Raw genomic sequence first — 15,787 nt, 5'->3', positions numbered from 1 at the left:
AACAAACCCAATTTCTGATCAGAGAAAGTCCCACGCACAGATTTGGAGAAAGTCTATCCGAGCAACATGAAGGCAAGAAAACTACGTAAGGAGGACAGGGAAGTACTTCCAGTGTAGAACGGTTCATCGTTGAAATGTGCGAGTTAGTTCTCCAACCCGTGAGAAGGAGCCTCTAATTACTCACAACGATCTGCCGGAGATCCACCAATCAGATGACACAAGGGGATTCGATCAGTAAGTGGTGTGCAGACCAGCAGCCTTCCTAGTCCTGGGTACCGATCCCAGACTGCCCATTACTGAAATACATTCAGCATGAGGTAGATTTCAAATTCCTCTTTAAGTTACTGAAGTGATAAGACGACTTTTTCGGACGTGGGTAAAGATCACAGTACCCTTAACTTTTAACGTCCCCATTTCAGGAGCATATTAAAGAGGAACTCACTCATCCAGACAGGTGAAAATACATTAGGAGATTTTGCCTTATTGTGGTGACAGCTAATTGTTTTAACTCATTATATGAAGAGGTTTTGGTGTGCAGAAATGATGAGCAGAGAGTTGGAGTGTGATGTGCCCTTCATTCCACTCCCCATTCCTGTCAGGGAATCGATAGTAAAAGTGGCCCGCTTTAAGCTTACCATAACTGTCCATCCTTATTTTCTTCATCTTCCTCCTGTAAGGTCTGCTTTCTGAACTGGATATCTTCATCTGAAAGAGAGGCAAGCGGATATAAGCAGGGTGTAATTTTGAATGAATGTACTGGTGGCCACATCCTAAAGGAATCACTGTCCTTTTCCTGTGCTGCCATTCTTGACTAAGTGTTAGTTAAGTTTCACTTCAATTTATATTTTTATCCACTTAAATTTCAGTTAATATACTCTGCTCCGCTTTCTCCCTCTGCTCCAAATTCCAACTCTAGTCAAATTCCTGTGATGGAAGTATGATTTCATTTGGTTCCCACCTCACTCTGTTGCCAGCTCACTCTTTGGTTTCCTGTCGTGCTCCAACTCGATGCAGTAATGCTTCCCCTTGCCACCGCTGCACCAAAGAATGAGCTGCAGGCCAAAAATTAGAGCAAAGGTGGCCCGAGAACCTACGTTCCATTGCTGGGTCACACGTAAGACCAGCTTCCACATGCCTCATCTCCAATAGCAGAGGTACAGACAGGACCATCTGGAAAACTGAGTGCTGTACTGGAATTACCATCCTATCGCCTTGACAATTTTGTGCCCCTTTACATTTAAAAAAAAAATTACAACAAATACATGTACATATTCTCACCACAAGAATTCCCTTCTACATCATCGAGGAGGTTTGCTGTCGAGGCTGCTGTTCCGAGACTGCGTTGTCAGACAGGTAAAGAAAAAACACATCGAAACATTGCACTTGGCTAAGATAATGTCTGTGTAGTGGTGATTTATGTTACACCTGTACAACAGTGTCTGTGTCTATCTGTCTCACAGTGCTGTACATTACTATGTAAAGTTTATCTCACAGCATTGTACATTCCTTCTGTAAATTATCAAATTATCTATCACCCTGCAAGTTCTGGCCCTATTCATGATTGATTTGTATTTCCTACTGTGTGCAACACTGGACTTTTCTGCTCTTGAACACTTCGGTGAGTCATCGGTCATTGCCTCGGACATCTCCAAAGTCTTTGCAGGGCCAGGCACTGTATATTTCTAAACACCAAAGCTGTGTTCCTGGCTATATCTAGCTTCCTCTCATGTTGTCTATCTGTGCTGTAATTAATGGCACATCCTCTTGACATTTTTTTTATTAACAGGGCTCTCTTGTAGATGATGGAATCAGCAGCAGATGGGCTGAGACAGGGGTGGAGGCAGATAATGTTACGTAGGTGGAAGTAGGTGGTCTTTGTGCTGGGGTGGATATGGGGTTGGAAATTTAGTTGATGTGGTCCAGCCAGATCTGGCGAAGAATGGCTAAACCAGTTGGGTGCCAGATACCTTTACGTGCGCGCCCCTTGAACTCAAGGGAGCAAAGATCGAGGCCCATACAGGGGGAATGACAAGGATATGAGAGAGTAAAGGTTTGCTGCAGAAAAGGCAAAAGTGGAGGTGAGGGAATGGTCAAGCAAATTGACAGTTGCAGAAGTATCATGGTGAATGAAGGACCAAAGTTGGGAACTCAGAGCCCAGTTTCTTCATGGCTCTCATAAGTTAAAGCAACAGTTGCCACCCCATGGGGTAAAACGTCATCTGGGCCCGAAGCAAGAGGATTGATAGAAATTGATCGAGTTGCCTAAAAAATGGACCTCACGAATTTGTCAGTGGGACCATCGCCTGCACAGATTGGGTGTAGGCCTTCCCACTGCTAAACTGGTATGCTTTGCGCCCTTTTTACACCTGAAAAACAGGCGCAACGCTTACCAATTTCTACCACTCTTAGTTCTCCATCTGTCGGCCGTATTAACGTCTTTGACCTGAGACGAACTCCGACATCTCCATTATTAAACATTGCGCTGAGAGGCTCAGTGGCCTTTTTAATGCCAAAACATTTATTTTTTCATCAAAAATTCTTAACTGCCTTGTAAACTGTCTGCAGAATATTGTGCTTATATTTGGCGAATCTCTACTAACACCTCTCTCTAAACAAGATACAAGATAAAGTGGTAGACTGGTTAGTGACATTTAATCTCCAACCTGTTGCAATCCTGCTTGCTTCTCTCTATTTAACCGATATTACTATATTCATTGCTCCTCTGATCTTTTCCCTGCTAAGTTGCCAATACACCATCCTCACTTGAAATCAAGGCCCATCACAGTCTCCCACACTAACTCATTCTTTCCCAGCACGTCAAACCTGTGGAATGCCTTCCTCAGTTTTCTCTTCTGACAACCTTCAGGCGAATTTGGATCATTTGATTACTACATCCTCATTTACCTCGTCTTTCATTCTTCTCATCCCTGCTGACGTCCTGCACTGTGGGGCTTGGGCCTACTCCTTGGCGTCTCAATCAGTAAAGAGAAACGTACAGAGCAAGAGGAATCATGTCTAAAAGGGAAACCTGATTTTCCAAAGCAATTCTATTAGCTACACGGCTACTGCTGTCGACTAATACTCAGCATTGAGCCATCACTTTCACAGTAAAACAGGTTTCCCATTGAACATTTTCCCATTACTGAGTGTTGCCGAGTCACTGCTTCCTGATTCACCTCATCTTTTCCACCTTGGTGGTGCCTTCACTGTGGGCCTCGGCCCTTCACCTTGGTTATTCCATTAAAAAAAAAAGTCAAGGATACGTGTGATGTTTTAAGGAATGCTTTCGCTTCAATTTCTTCATCTTCGTCTTCTCAGAAAAGGCTCGAGCCAGTTCGAAAAGTTTCTTCCGTGTCGCTGAAAACAAAAAGGCAAAGGGTCAGCCCTCCCGCGTTTGCTGAAAATAACAGATTCCAAAACAACCTGTTCTGAAACTGTAAGCAGAATACAATCGTACTTTTATTTCTGGATGAATTAATCCAGCCCATCCCGGCCAAATGCATGCAAAAAGTCTTCCTCCTCCTCCCCTGAAGGTGTTGATTCTTTGCTAGGGTACGGTTCCAAGCTCTGCCTGCGCTCCCAAAGTGCCCATCATTCACGAGAGCCTCAACAGTGAATGTTGGTGGGCTACTCAAGTGCGGGCCATCACAGCCGAACCCGAATCTGTCCTCACCCGATGCCCACACACAAGTAATTCCGGCAGGAGTAGTTGGATGGCGATCGGGATCGAGAACGCTGAAGGATTATCCCCTCCCTACGCCAGGGGTGCTGAGGCTAATTATAGCTCACCGGCTGCTATCCTACCTAAAATCAGCTAACAAGACAGACTGGGCATCAAACATACATGGCATTTGTAATGACTGACAGGAAATAGCCCTGTATTACCCCTTGATATAGTGCTTTACCTGAATTTGTGGACTTGTGGGGGTAAACTTCATGCTTTGCAGGACTAGCATAACATTGGTGCACCAGGATTAAATTAAACACAGTCACAATTTCTTAAAATCTATTTAGAAAACACAAGGAAAGTAAACAATCTGATTGCTATTTGTTTTCATTTTCATGCATTCCCTTTAGGTCTAATCTGTAATTCGCACCATTCCTCAACCAGAATGGCATGCAAGCAATCTGTTCTCACTCTATAACCAGTTGATAAGGCGTGTGCTGTAGTGACCCGGGGTATATCTTGCCCTTGATCTATTCACCGTTTCTTCCTGATCTGATCCTCCTCCCCATTCTCCCTTGTAGTGTAGTGGCTATAGTCCTGGATGAGCAAACTAGACATCATGAGCTTAAATCCCAGTATGGCAAGTTATAAAATTGAATTTAATAAATCTCGTAATTTGTGGGTCAGCACAGAAAAGAAACCATGAAAGCTATATGGTCGTAAAAACCCAACTGGTTCACTAATATCCTTCAGGGAAGGGAACTTGCCACTCCTACCTGGTCTGACCAACACGTGACTCCAGTATGTAGTTTACTCTTGGTGCCCTTTGTGATGCACAGAATATCATTTTTCACAACATCCACGACATATTAAAATTCTCATGTCTACATACATGTCCTGTCACGTTTTGGTCACAATTTTTTGCCAATTCCTGTGACCACATTTATAATGGAACTTGCCTATGTAAACTTATCACGGTGCAATTACACCCGCCTGCCAGTGGCGGTGCTGTAGCATCTGAGTTTTGTATCTCCATCAACTCAGCCTGCACAACACGGAAACTTCCATACTCTCACCAACCCGACGTCTCTGCTTCCTAAATTGCCATTAGGTTTGCAGTTTAACCATCAATAGTATTAGTCAAAGCATTATATAAAAATAAGGAAAGAATGTATGACTTTAAAATGGGGACTGAATTACAGTGGTGTGCCCTCTCCAACCATCTCCCACCTCTAACCCCACTTCAACTTAAGACTACACTTGGTCTTGACTCCAAGTATCCAACACCATGGGACATCAACTAGTTACGTAACACTTTGTCAACATAAAGCTGCAAGAGGAAGCTTAGTTGTGGGAAAGTTGCAGGCTGATGCACTTAAGGGGAAGCTAGAAAAGTACATGAGGGAGAAAGGAATATGTTCACAGGATGAGATGAAGTCGGGTGGGAGGGGGCTCGTAGAGCATAAACACCGGCATAGACCAGTTGGGCCGAATGGCCTGTTTCTGTGCTGTACATTCTATGTAATGATGTGGGAGACTCACATTTCCCCATGTGTTTCAGTTTGTCCCGGAACAAGGCATCATCAGATACTACACTGCTCGCTTCAGCGACACCAGATGCACCGGAATCAACTGCAACACACAAGAGAGAAAGGGGTTAAGATTTGCTTCTGGACGCTTTCTCATCACATCAATGTGGCTCTTCATCAGCAGTGGGCAGTCATCCATGGCGCCAGCACACAATCCACTGGAGAACAGGCATTAAAGTGATTCATTTCATCAATGTCAGTAGGCCGCTTTTAAATTATTCTGTAATGACTGGTCTAGACAGTAATTTAAGATTTTATTTTATTTTTTAAAAATCAACTCAAGGGTGAATGTGAAATAAATTGAAGTTGAGATTTGTTAACTTGGAAGTTGCCCTTAATTTCCCCCTTTCAGTTATTTTATCAAAAAGAACAAAAGACTTGCATTTGTATATTGCACGTAGGAAACGCGACAACCAATTTGCGCACAGCAAGATCCCACAAACAGCAATGTGATAATGACCAGATGATTTCTTTTTTTTTAAAAAGTGATGTTGGTTGAGGGATGAATATTGGCCAGGACATATATGCCATGCGATCTTTTACGTCCACCTGAGAGGGCAGACGGGTCCCGGTTTAACGGCTCATCCGAAAGATGGCACCTCCGACAGTGCAGCACTCCTGCAGAACAGCACTAGAGTGTCAGCCTAGACTTTGTGCTCAAGTCTCTGGAGAGTGGGACTTGAGCCCACAACCGTCTGACTCAAAGGCGACACAGTACTACCACTGAGCCATGGCTGACACGCAGAGGAATCACACTACAATTAAGAGCTTCGAGGGGTGAAGTTGCCTCTGAAAAGGGAACATCGAGGGTTTCAGTCATTATTGCTCCTCCTCTCCTGATGGAACATTGGAACAGGAGGAGGCCATTCGGTCCCTCAAGCCTGTTCCGCCAAGGCACTGGCTCACGTTGGGGTACACTTCCGTGGGTGCCACCTGCCCTCTGGTACCTCACCCCAAGTGCCCATTCTTCTGGTGACAGAGAGTATTGTCCAGTTATTCAACCAAGAAGTGTATAGCAGCTGAGACCGATCCTGTCCTCAAATGGTGTCAAAGCATGCATTTCCCATTGGGGGATGGGTGGGCATTGTCTCTGGGCACTGACGTCAACAGTGCCAGAACGAGATCAGCTAATTCAGCACGAACCAGGGATCCATCCTAAGATGATCCTGGTCTGTATGGCTCAGCACTGCTCACCTGCTGGGGAACACTCACTCTTCCTTAACTAACTTTAGCAACAGTTGTGTCTGAGACGGTCATTAACCCATATTTCACAGCAGTAATCAACTTGTAAGCAGTCACCAGCACTGAACCAAGCAGCTCATTAACATGCATTGTAACACTGCAAAATTTATCAAAAGGAGAGAAAAGTGATAAATCATTAGCAGCTCAACAGATCTCATTAGTCAGACAACATTAAATCACTAAAGCGTAAACAGCAGCAAATAATAAACCTAATAAATTACCGTGAGCAAGAATTGATATCTGTGTTTACCTGGAACTGCTGAGGGCAAACTAATGTCACCACAGGGCAAAGATTCATTCCCACTGTTAGACTTTGATTTTTTAGACTCATACTTCAGCCGATCTGGAAAAAAAAGACAGGTAAAGTCACAATGTACAAGGGCATCTCCAGTACAGCAGGTGAGGGCAATTATTAACCCTTAAAGTAAATCTGCAGCCTCACAACAAATATTTAAAAGTCTGTCAAGAATCCTTCATTAAAGATGGAATCCCCCTTGATGGCCAAATGTGGGCTGGGTTTCAGCTATACAGATGAGGAAGGGTCCCAGCTTTCAACTTTGGTTGGAGGTAAGTGGGCTGATGTTCAGTGAGCAGCTGTTCACAAGATACACAGAGTTAAGAAAAGCCACCTTAGCTCATCCATCTCAAAATCCAACAGGACTTTTGTCTCCACACTACCCTAACCACATGCTGTCCACTCCATGAAGAAGAACTTTGTATTTTACCAGCTTGAACGGGTGGTCGCTTGTCTTGCTATCTTGGGAGCATCACAAATGGGCCTGTGTTCCCAGGCTGGGGGCATGGGGGAAATCAGCCAGGGTTCCCAGTCCTGATTCCCAACCAGCGGCTCCTGCTGGAAAGTGAGGGTTGGAATGGGCTTGGTTTTGGACCACTCTATGGTCAAACAGTCTTGCTGACACTCAGTATATCCATGAGAACGGCCAGTCAACAGAGAGATATCAGAGGACTGCCTGTGCCCATGGACCTGTATCCCCAGCCTTCAGGAGAGGAAGAAGAGAAAAGGAAAGGGAAAGCTGATAATGTTTAGAGGTTTTAGCCTTGGTTTCTGCGCAGAAATAAAATACTGAGAAATTATTCTGACGCAGTGTTATATTATGGTGAGATATATGCTACTGAATTGCATGGAATTTGTGGTGTGGTATATGGGGATGGCAATGCCAATCACTGTACCTGAATTTCATCATTCAGTCGTGCCCTGGTGCCTGTGCCAGCCTGCAATGTGCCTTTAAGAGCCCCCCGAAGGACTGATCGCCTTGTTTTATTTTAGGACACTTTGTATGGCTGAGTAAACACGCAGAAAGATCGAGTCGTCTGCACAGCCGAAATTTCATGGGTGATGTCAGGGTGAAAAAGTCGTCCCACAAAATATGGAGGGTTTTACGATCACGGAACAAAAGCTGATTCGAACGGCTGGCTCAACCACTCAGATGCAGGAAAGTGGAAGCTGATTTGAAAGAGATTATGGGGGTAATTTTAACCTGATGCAGCGGCATTCAATGGAGAGTAAAATCGGGCGGGGTGTAAAACGGCAGCTGACCCGAACCTGCCCATTTCCCGCCAGTCACATCAGGTTAAAATTACACGCTAGATTTTTTTTTGTGTCCTTAAAATCAGGACAGTTATATTTTCCCATTCCCTGTTTCTTTTCGGCCCCCATCACACCATCTAATGACCAAGATGTCCACCTGGTCCCAGGTCTCACAAAGCCACTGTGATCTGGTTGCCCGGAGTAAAGGAGGAATAATTCAGTCAGATGGCTCCCTCCAACTTTCTCTCCATTGCAGGAAAGTGCCCGGAGACTGCTCAGCACATTGGCACAGCTCAGTTCGAGAATAGGAAACCTCGGGCATCGGCACTTTGTGGTATATGCGCTTGCGGCCCCAATGCCTCACACCGCCATGTTGGAATCAAAGAACATCAGCCCAACACTGCCTGGACTCATACACGAAGGGAGGCCATTTGGATAAAGTACCAGACGTCTCTCCTACCGGAATTGTACTCCACCAGCTTCAGGAGAGGAAGGATGAGAGAAAAAAAAACTGAAGGGAAAATTGAAGTATTAATTATTCTTAAATTTTTTTTTTAATAAGAAGCAGCTTCCTAACTCATCTTTCACAAAGTTTCCCCTCGTCCATTGCCTCACCCTTTTCCAACGCCAGTAGGAACTCGCGGTTCCGCTGAAGCTCCTTCATAAACTCTTCATTCTGTAGGAAGAGTGCAATCCGTTCGTCCTCCAGGTATTGCTTCAGCTTCCGCTCCTGCTCAAGTGACCCTTGTGACTCCTGGCCGGTCCCATGGTGGCCTTTCTGTGAATTCTGCAGGGTTGGAGCAGATTTTCTCATGAATGATGACAGTATTATTTCCATATCAGCATAAACACTGTGCCCTGACCTCAAACTCCCGTGTTCTCAAGGGCATTGGGAGCGGTAGGGAAGGAAAGGCATTTGCACTGGCTGGAACTGCAGGCCGGAGCAAGGGGTCGGAATTGAGTGGCACTCGGAAGGGTGTTTGGCAACCATTGGAGCAGTGGCATGAAAAATAGGCAAGTGAAGCTGATGTTTAGTAAAGTTAGTCCATCCTGTCAATGAGTGTCACCTACAGGCTCTACACTTCTAATCATGTACAAGCAAAAACGGTTTTACCCACAAGCTTCCCAATGGCACCCAAAATTCACTTTCTGTCAGGGCAGGGTCCATAAGCTTTTTTTTTCCAGACCTCTGGAAATGATGTTTAGTTGGAGTTGTTCAGGAGGAGCTCTTGGGTTTACCCTCCCTCTGGGGAAACACCTGGTGAGTCAGCACCAGAGCCCAATACTGATATACTTCTTGTCAATTATCATTTATGCTCGTCCATAAGATGGGAAATGACTGCCACTGGGGATTATGTACGTTTATAAAACCTCAGGATTGGAGGTGGGTTAGCATTCAGTCCAGAAAGTAGTTTTCCAGGGAAACATTCAGTGTTCGGCATCTGCTTACAGGTTGACTACTTGGCTGGGCTCTAAAAGTTTATTCAGTGCTCCAGACCAGTGAGACAAATTCATGGCTTGGCCTTGGTGTTGTATCTTTATGGCTCACCCCTTCTCCTTTCAACAGAGTAGTTAAACTATAACATTGAGTAGGTCTTCGAGAAAGACCCAAACATGCAATCACAGAAGGGTAAAGGTACGTATCCTGCCACAGGAATCCCAAGTCCAGTTAGCCCACAGCTCCTGGGTTTAAGGACTGCTGGTTAAGCTGCATGTAGACCAAGTAAAAAGACCTGAAACAGGTATTATTAGGCACATCATTAAAGTAACATACGGAAGGGGCTGAACGCCCGTTTTAGGCAGCTGTCAGGGGCACCTGAAGAAGTCTGTTAGATGTCCTTGGGGCATGGGATATAGCCCTGTGAAATTGGTCCTTTTGGCCCCCTGTTTTTCGGGTGCAGTGAGTTCCAATTTCTCCTCCTCGATGTTCAAACTCTAGATTAATAAGATCAAAAGTGGAGAAACAGTTGGTGCGGTGATTATATTCTGCCACTAGAGAGGGCTGATTTTAAGTCTGGGTCCACCAAAGGCAGTCAGCGGACAAAGTGGGCCTGCTGACCGCCCAATGTTACCTCCGTAAAGAGCGAGTCATTTCAAAGCCCAGGCTTCATTTGCACGGAGCCGGCGAGCTGCGTGTGCTAAACCGGCGGTCTGAGGCAGCACACTGTTTGGGGAGAGAGGGAAATCGGCCAGCTGCTTTGCAGAATTCGACGTACACTGCTCCTCCTGGCCCCGCAAAAAAAAAAGTTAAAAATATCTGTTGAGTTCCGTTTGAAGGACCGTTGGTTAGGCTGCTCAACGCAGGTACAAAATAATGGAGCGCCAGTGCTACTCAACCTGCTCATCTGTACCTCAAAATTGCAATCGGAGTCCTATGTACGTCATAGGACCACAATTTGTATACTGCAAGTGGACTTCCGCCTGAAACAGGCAGGTGCTCTGGCTGTCCTTCTCAGGATCCCACCCCAGGGTGGCGGCAGTCGGAGCACCAGGAGCAGTAAGTGAACCAACACCATTTTCAGGCCACTCTGTTTACGCCAGGCAGACGCACTTAAAATTGGCCAAAAGATTTTTTTTTAAAACATGTCTTGTGAGCATGATTGGATATATAACAATCTAGCAGCAGAAGATGCACTAACCTGGATATTTATTATATTGAGCAGGTATCAATTTGGCCACCTTATGTACTCTCCATGGTGCCCAGTTGGAAAGTGATCTCTCCATTGGGCACTTGGGCATATTTTTTGGTCCAAAACGGTTCTGATTCCATTCAAAAAAAAAATAACTCTTCACCGCAAAAACGTCAAACTCTCCAACCTATTACTCAGGCCAATCCCAGGTTTCTCCATTGCTAAAACTGCAAGCTCAGTTTCCTCTTTTGTGCCCCAAACTATTTTTTTTCCTGCCAGCAGCTCTTAACTCTCTGTAAAGGGATACATTTTACGATTTTGGGTTCTTGACACAGGCCTTCATGCAATGCAATCGAGAATTTCAGGCACAGATGCAGCCCGCCCCTCATGATTTTATTGCCTATTAGTTTGTGCCAGGATGCCCAAGATTACAATGCTGCACCCACAATGAAGATGGTTCATCTAGCAACTCTCCACAGGATTTAAGAAAAAGCCACTGGGTGGTTGTTGTTTCATGCTCAATCTCTCTCTTCGCAGTGCTTCTTGTCCGTCTCTATTTTATCAAATCTATTATGGTCACAGCTCCACTGAACTTTCCATTAGTCCAATGCTTTCCTGACTGGTCTCCCATCCCCCACTCGCCATAGACTTCAGCTCAAGCAAATGTCTGCTGCCATATTCCCTCCTACACTAAGTCCCGCTCACTCATCACCCCTGTCCTCGCTGACCTACATTGGCTCCCAGTGTCCCAAAGCCTCAAATTTAAAATTCTCATCTGTGCGTATAAATCCTTCCCTGGCCTCAACACTTTCTATATCTGTAACTTCTTCCAGCACTCCAACCCCTCCCGAATTCTCCATTCCTCTAACTTCGGCCTCTTGTGCGTTTCCCTTTTCCCTTCTTCCCACTGTCGGCAACTGTGCTTTTAGCCACTTAGCTTCCATTCCCTGGAATTCCGTCTCCAAACCCCTCCACCTCTCAACCTCCCTCTCTTCCTTTAAGACCCTCCTTAAAATGCGCCTCTTTTCCCAAGCTTTTGGCCACCCCCTCCTGATCTTCTTTGGCCAGCGTCCGTTTTTCCTCACACCTCTGTGAAGCGCCTTGGGATATTTTTCTACGTTAAAGGCGTAGTCGTTGTCGTTTCTTCTCTTGCTCCTTCTAAACTCCGAATACACGGTTCGACATTCACGTCCTCCTCCCTGCATCCGCTGTTTCCGACTCTAACTCATTATTTTCCAGGATCTCAGATTTGGAACTCCTTGCCTCCGATATTCTTTCATAACCCAAGTTTGGGATCACTTAGGCACTACTCCTTGTTTACCTCAGCGATTCTTTTCAACTGTACCGGTATCCCGCATCATGGGCCTTGACTGCTCAATAACGAAAACTAAATCCAGCTCACCTGCACCACGTCCAGCTGCTGCGGTAAAATTCGCAGGAAGTCGTCAGGTAGGTTGCCCAGTAACGGTGGATTCCAATTCCGATACCGTCTCGGAGGCTGGCCCCCGCCAGAATTCTGGGTGTCAAGCCTGCGGCCAAAACGGAGTCAGGAACGTAAATACGACTTGCTCGGGCCACATTTTATACATTAAGAGTAGATCTCCTGTGGCATTGCTCACAAAGAATTACATAGAATGTACAGCACAGAAACAGGCCATTCGGCCCAACTGGTCTATGCTGACGTTTATGCCCCACACGAGCCTCCTCCCTCACTACTTCATCTCTCAGCGGATACAGTGGGACTATAACGCCACCTAGTTGCCGCAGCTTGCAACTGCTGCATCACCAGGACTGGTTTACATAGCAAATTTTCGTTATTGGTGATTACATAGGCATTTTCCATGTTACATGTTGACATAATAAGCTTGACCAAAAAAGTTTATGGACAGGAAATGTGCTTGTACACAAGATTTCTTTTAATATAATACTTGTTGATCTCCTGTGGTGCTGCACATAGGGAGTTAAGACCAAATGTAATCTTCAGGTGAAGCAGGCTGATAGGATGGGAGATAATCGGACACTGGATGTTATTCGGTCCTAATTTAAAGTCATACCTTCTTACTTTTATTTTTATATAATACCTTTAATCATTTGTAGTTAAATAGCAAAACTTACTACAATTTGGGAAGCAGAGTATAGAGTTGGTTTGGGCCAGAGGTTTCTCTGCAGTACAAGCTGAGGAGCTGCAAAACTGAGGACGATACGCCACCCCTGGCGCAGCAGTGTAATTACAGTGAGAAGTCTATAATGGAAGCTGCCCATATAAATGTGATGTGGAGATGCCGGTGATGGACTGGGGTGGACAAATGTAAGGAATCTTACAACATTTAAGTTTCTTTCTGCCTGCCTGTGTAAAAGACACAATGTATATCGAGTGTACTGGGACGTGCTGTTCTCCGTGACTGGCCTGTTTGAATAACAACGACACCTTTTGATTGGTGTGATGCTGTCCCAACATCGTATAAGATATGCGATTTGAGAACCTTTTCATTCAATCATCTGACGAAGGAGATAATCTCCGAAAGCTTGTGATTTTAAAATAAATTTGTTGGACTATAACCTGGTGTTGTAAGATTCCTTACATATAAATGTGGACATAGGAATTTATCATGGAAAAGGTGACACAAAAGTGTGACAAAGACGTGACAAAAGGAAGCAAGGATTTGTTGACAGGAAGTGAGTGCAGAAGTAAGATTTTTAATATAGTTATACAGATATGTATGGATTTTGCTTTTAAATGGCAATCGTTGGAAAGTTTCACATTCCTTCTGTACACAGCGGATCCTAGTTGTAGCGAGAGATCAAATAGTCTTTGCAGATGGGGGAGGGCAACATAGAAGAAGTAGCAGTGTCACAAATTCTACTCGACACTGTGCTAAACACATTTATCACTGTGGGTCGAGAGCAGCTTGAGCAAAGGCACGGACATAATTTATTTGATAAACGGGATTGGGCACCCGAGCAATGAGAAAAGACTAATGGTTCTAGGAATGTTTGCATTGGAACAAAGGCAGCTTAGAGGTGAGATCTTCAAGGGAATAAACTGAAAGCCAGAATGATTCTTGATTATCACTACAGTCTTTAGGATAAAGGGACATGGATTCAAATGAGAAAAGGTGAGAACGTAGTTAAGATATATCATCTTCTGCCTTTGAGATGAGATATTAAACCAAGGTGGACATAAAAGATCCCATGGCACTATTTGAAGATTGTAAACAATTTTACAACACCAAGTTATAGAAGTACAGGAAAATTCACCTGGTGTCCTGGCCAAAACTCCCCCCTCAACCAACACCACCAAAACAGATTAACCGGTCAGTTATCTCACTGCTGTTTGTGGGACTTTGCAGTGCACAAATTAGGTATTGCATTTACCTACATTACAACCGTGACTACACTTCAAAAATACTTCATTGACTGTGAAGCGTGGGGTTTCCTGAAGATATGAAAGGTGCTATAAAAATGCAAGTCTTTCTTTTTGATGCGGAGGGTGGTAAGTATGTAGAACAGCCTAGCCGCGGAGGATGCTATAAATATTCAGTGGGTGTGCTATCACTGGGGGAGGGATCTATTGGAGGGGAAACTGAAAGAAGAATAAAACATACAAAAACACCACCATAAGAACAGACATTTTCTGTTACAGTAATGGGTGGAACATAGTAAAAGTGGGCAGTTAACACGTTCTGATGTCCAGTAATTGGGCCAATGCCTCCCATTCCTGATCGCTATCCAGAGACTCCAATGGAAAATGCGTGGATGTGGAGGAAGGCTAAAATCTGCTGAATTACTCCCCAAAGTCATGTAATCTGTCGACACATAGTCCCTACGGTTTCCAATTACAGCGAGGCGGGTCTTCTGCCCACCCCCAGACAATGCCCCCATGACTCCAGCTGTGCTTCCGGCCCTGGGGTCGCCGCATGCTGGAGATGCGATGCCCCGCCTGTGCCAGGGAGTCAACGTCAGGCTCCGAGTCCCAGATTCACTGTCAGGAAAAGAGGAGGAAACAGCTGGAGGGGAAAAAACCCAAAGTGGCACCCAGTGGATAGAGCATCAAATTCTGTTACAGTAAAGCATCCACATGATGTTTAATCACTGCACTAACAGTTTAGTAGCCCGAGGCCCAGTCTACTGTGAAGCCTGACCCTATTTGACAAGAGTTGTTTAAATATTGTTTCTATTAATATGCCCTTAGAACCCATTATCCACACAGTTGGAGATAGACAGCAAGCCTCATAAAGCATCCCGCAAAACCAAAGAGACAATTATCCCTCCTGGAGGTTGAGGGTGAGAATGAAACAGAAATTGATTACTTTTCACAAGACCTCTGGAAGGTTTAAAGGATAAATAAATATATTTTCAAAATAATCCGTCCTGTTTAGAAAGATCAATCTTACAGTTAGGGAGAGGCAGAGCATTCAGCAAGATTCCACTCCTGATCACTGTCTGGTGAATCCTTTCAGAAAACGTTACATCGAAACTACAGCACATAAACAGGCCGTTCGGCTCAACTGGTCTATGCCGGCATTTATGCTCCACATGAGCCTCCTCCCACCCCTACTTCATCTACCCCTATCAGGATACCCTTCTATCCCTTTCTCCCTCATGTGCTTATCCAGTTTGCCCTTAAATGCATCTATGCTAGTCACCTCAACTACTCCTTGCGATAGTGTGTTGTACATTCTTACCACTCTATTGGGTAAAGAAGTTTCTCCTGAATTCCCTATTGGATTTATTAGCGACTATTTTACATTTATGACCCTCTAGTTTTGGACTCTCCCACAAGTGGAAACATTTTCTCTAAGTCTATCTTCTCAAACCCTTTCATAATCTTGAAGACCTCTATCAGGTCACCCCTCAGCCTTCTCTTTTCTAGAGAAAAAGTGTACCAAGCCTGTTCAGCCTTTCCTGATAAGGATATACTCTCCGTTCTGGTATCATCCTTGTGAATCTTTTTTGCACCCTCTCCAATGCCTCTGTATCCTTTTTATAATATGGAGACCAGAATTGTGCATGGTACTCCAAGTGTGGTCTAACCAAGGTTCGATACAAAATGTGTGTGTGGACGTGGGGTGAAGACAGAATCAGGCTCATTTGTGATGCTCCTCCAACT

General features: G+C 44.7%; 1 protein-coding gene across 1 annotated transcript in view; it reads right to left on the bottom strand.

Annotated features, from left to right (window-relative positions):
* The window catches only part of LOC137344992 (CUE domain-containing protein 1-like), a 129,591-nt gene that overhangs the window by 9,841 nt on the left and 103,963 nt on the right, over positions 1-15,787 (bottom strand). Inside the window, exons 4-10 of the mRNA XM_068008315.1 lie at positions 12,080-12,206; positions 8,663-8,834; positions 6,749-6,841; positions 5,210-5,299; positions 3,264-3,357; positions 1,279-1,337; positions 636-705 (exon numbers count right to left, since the gene is read on the bottom strand). Coding sequence (XP_067864416.1) covers positions 636-705; positions 1,279-1,337; positions 3,264-3,357; positions 5,210-5,299; positions 6,749-6,841; positions 8,663-8,834; positions 12,080-12,206 — 705 coding nt within the window. The remainder of the gene's footprint in view (positions 1-635; positions 706-1,278; positions 1,338-3,263; positions 3,358-5,209; positions 5,300-6,748; positions 6,842-8,662; positions 8,835-12,079; positions 12,207-15,787) is intronic.

The sequence above is a fragment of the Heptranchias perlo genome, chromosome 28 (assembly GCF_035084215.1).
Source record: "Heptranchias perlo isolate sHepPer1 chromosome 28, sHepPer1.hap1, whole genome shotgun sequence".
Taxonomy (NCBI): domain Eukaryota; kingdom Metazoa; phylum Chordata; class Chondrichthyes; order Hexanchiformes; family Hexanchidae; genus Heptranchias; species Heptranchias perlo.
This window is presented reverse-complemented; position numbering and strand designations above follow the sequence as displayed.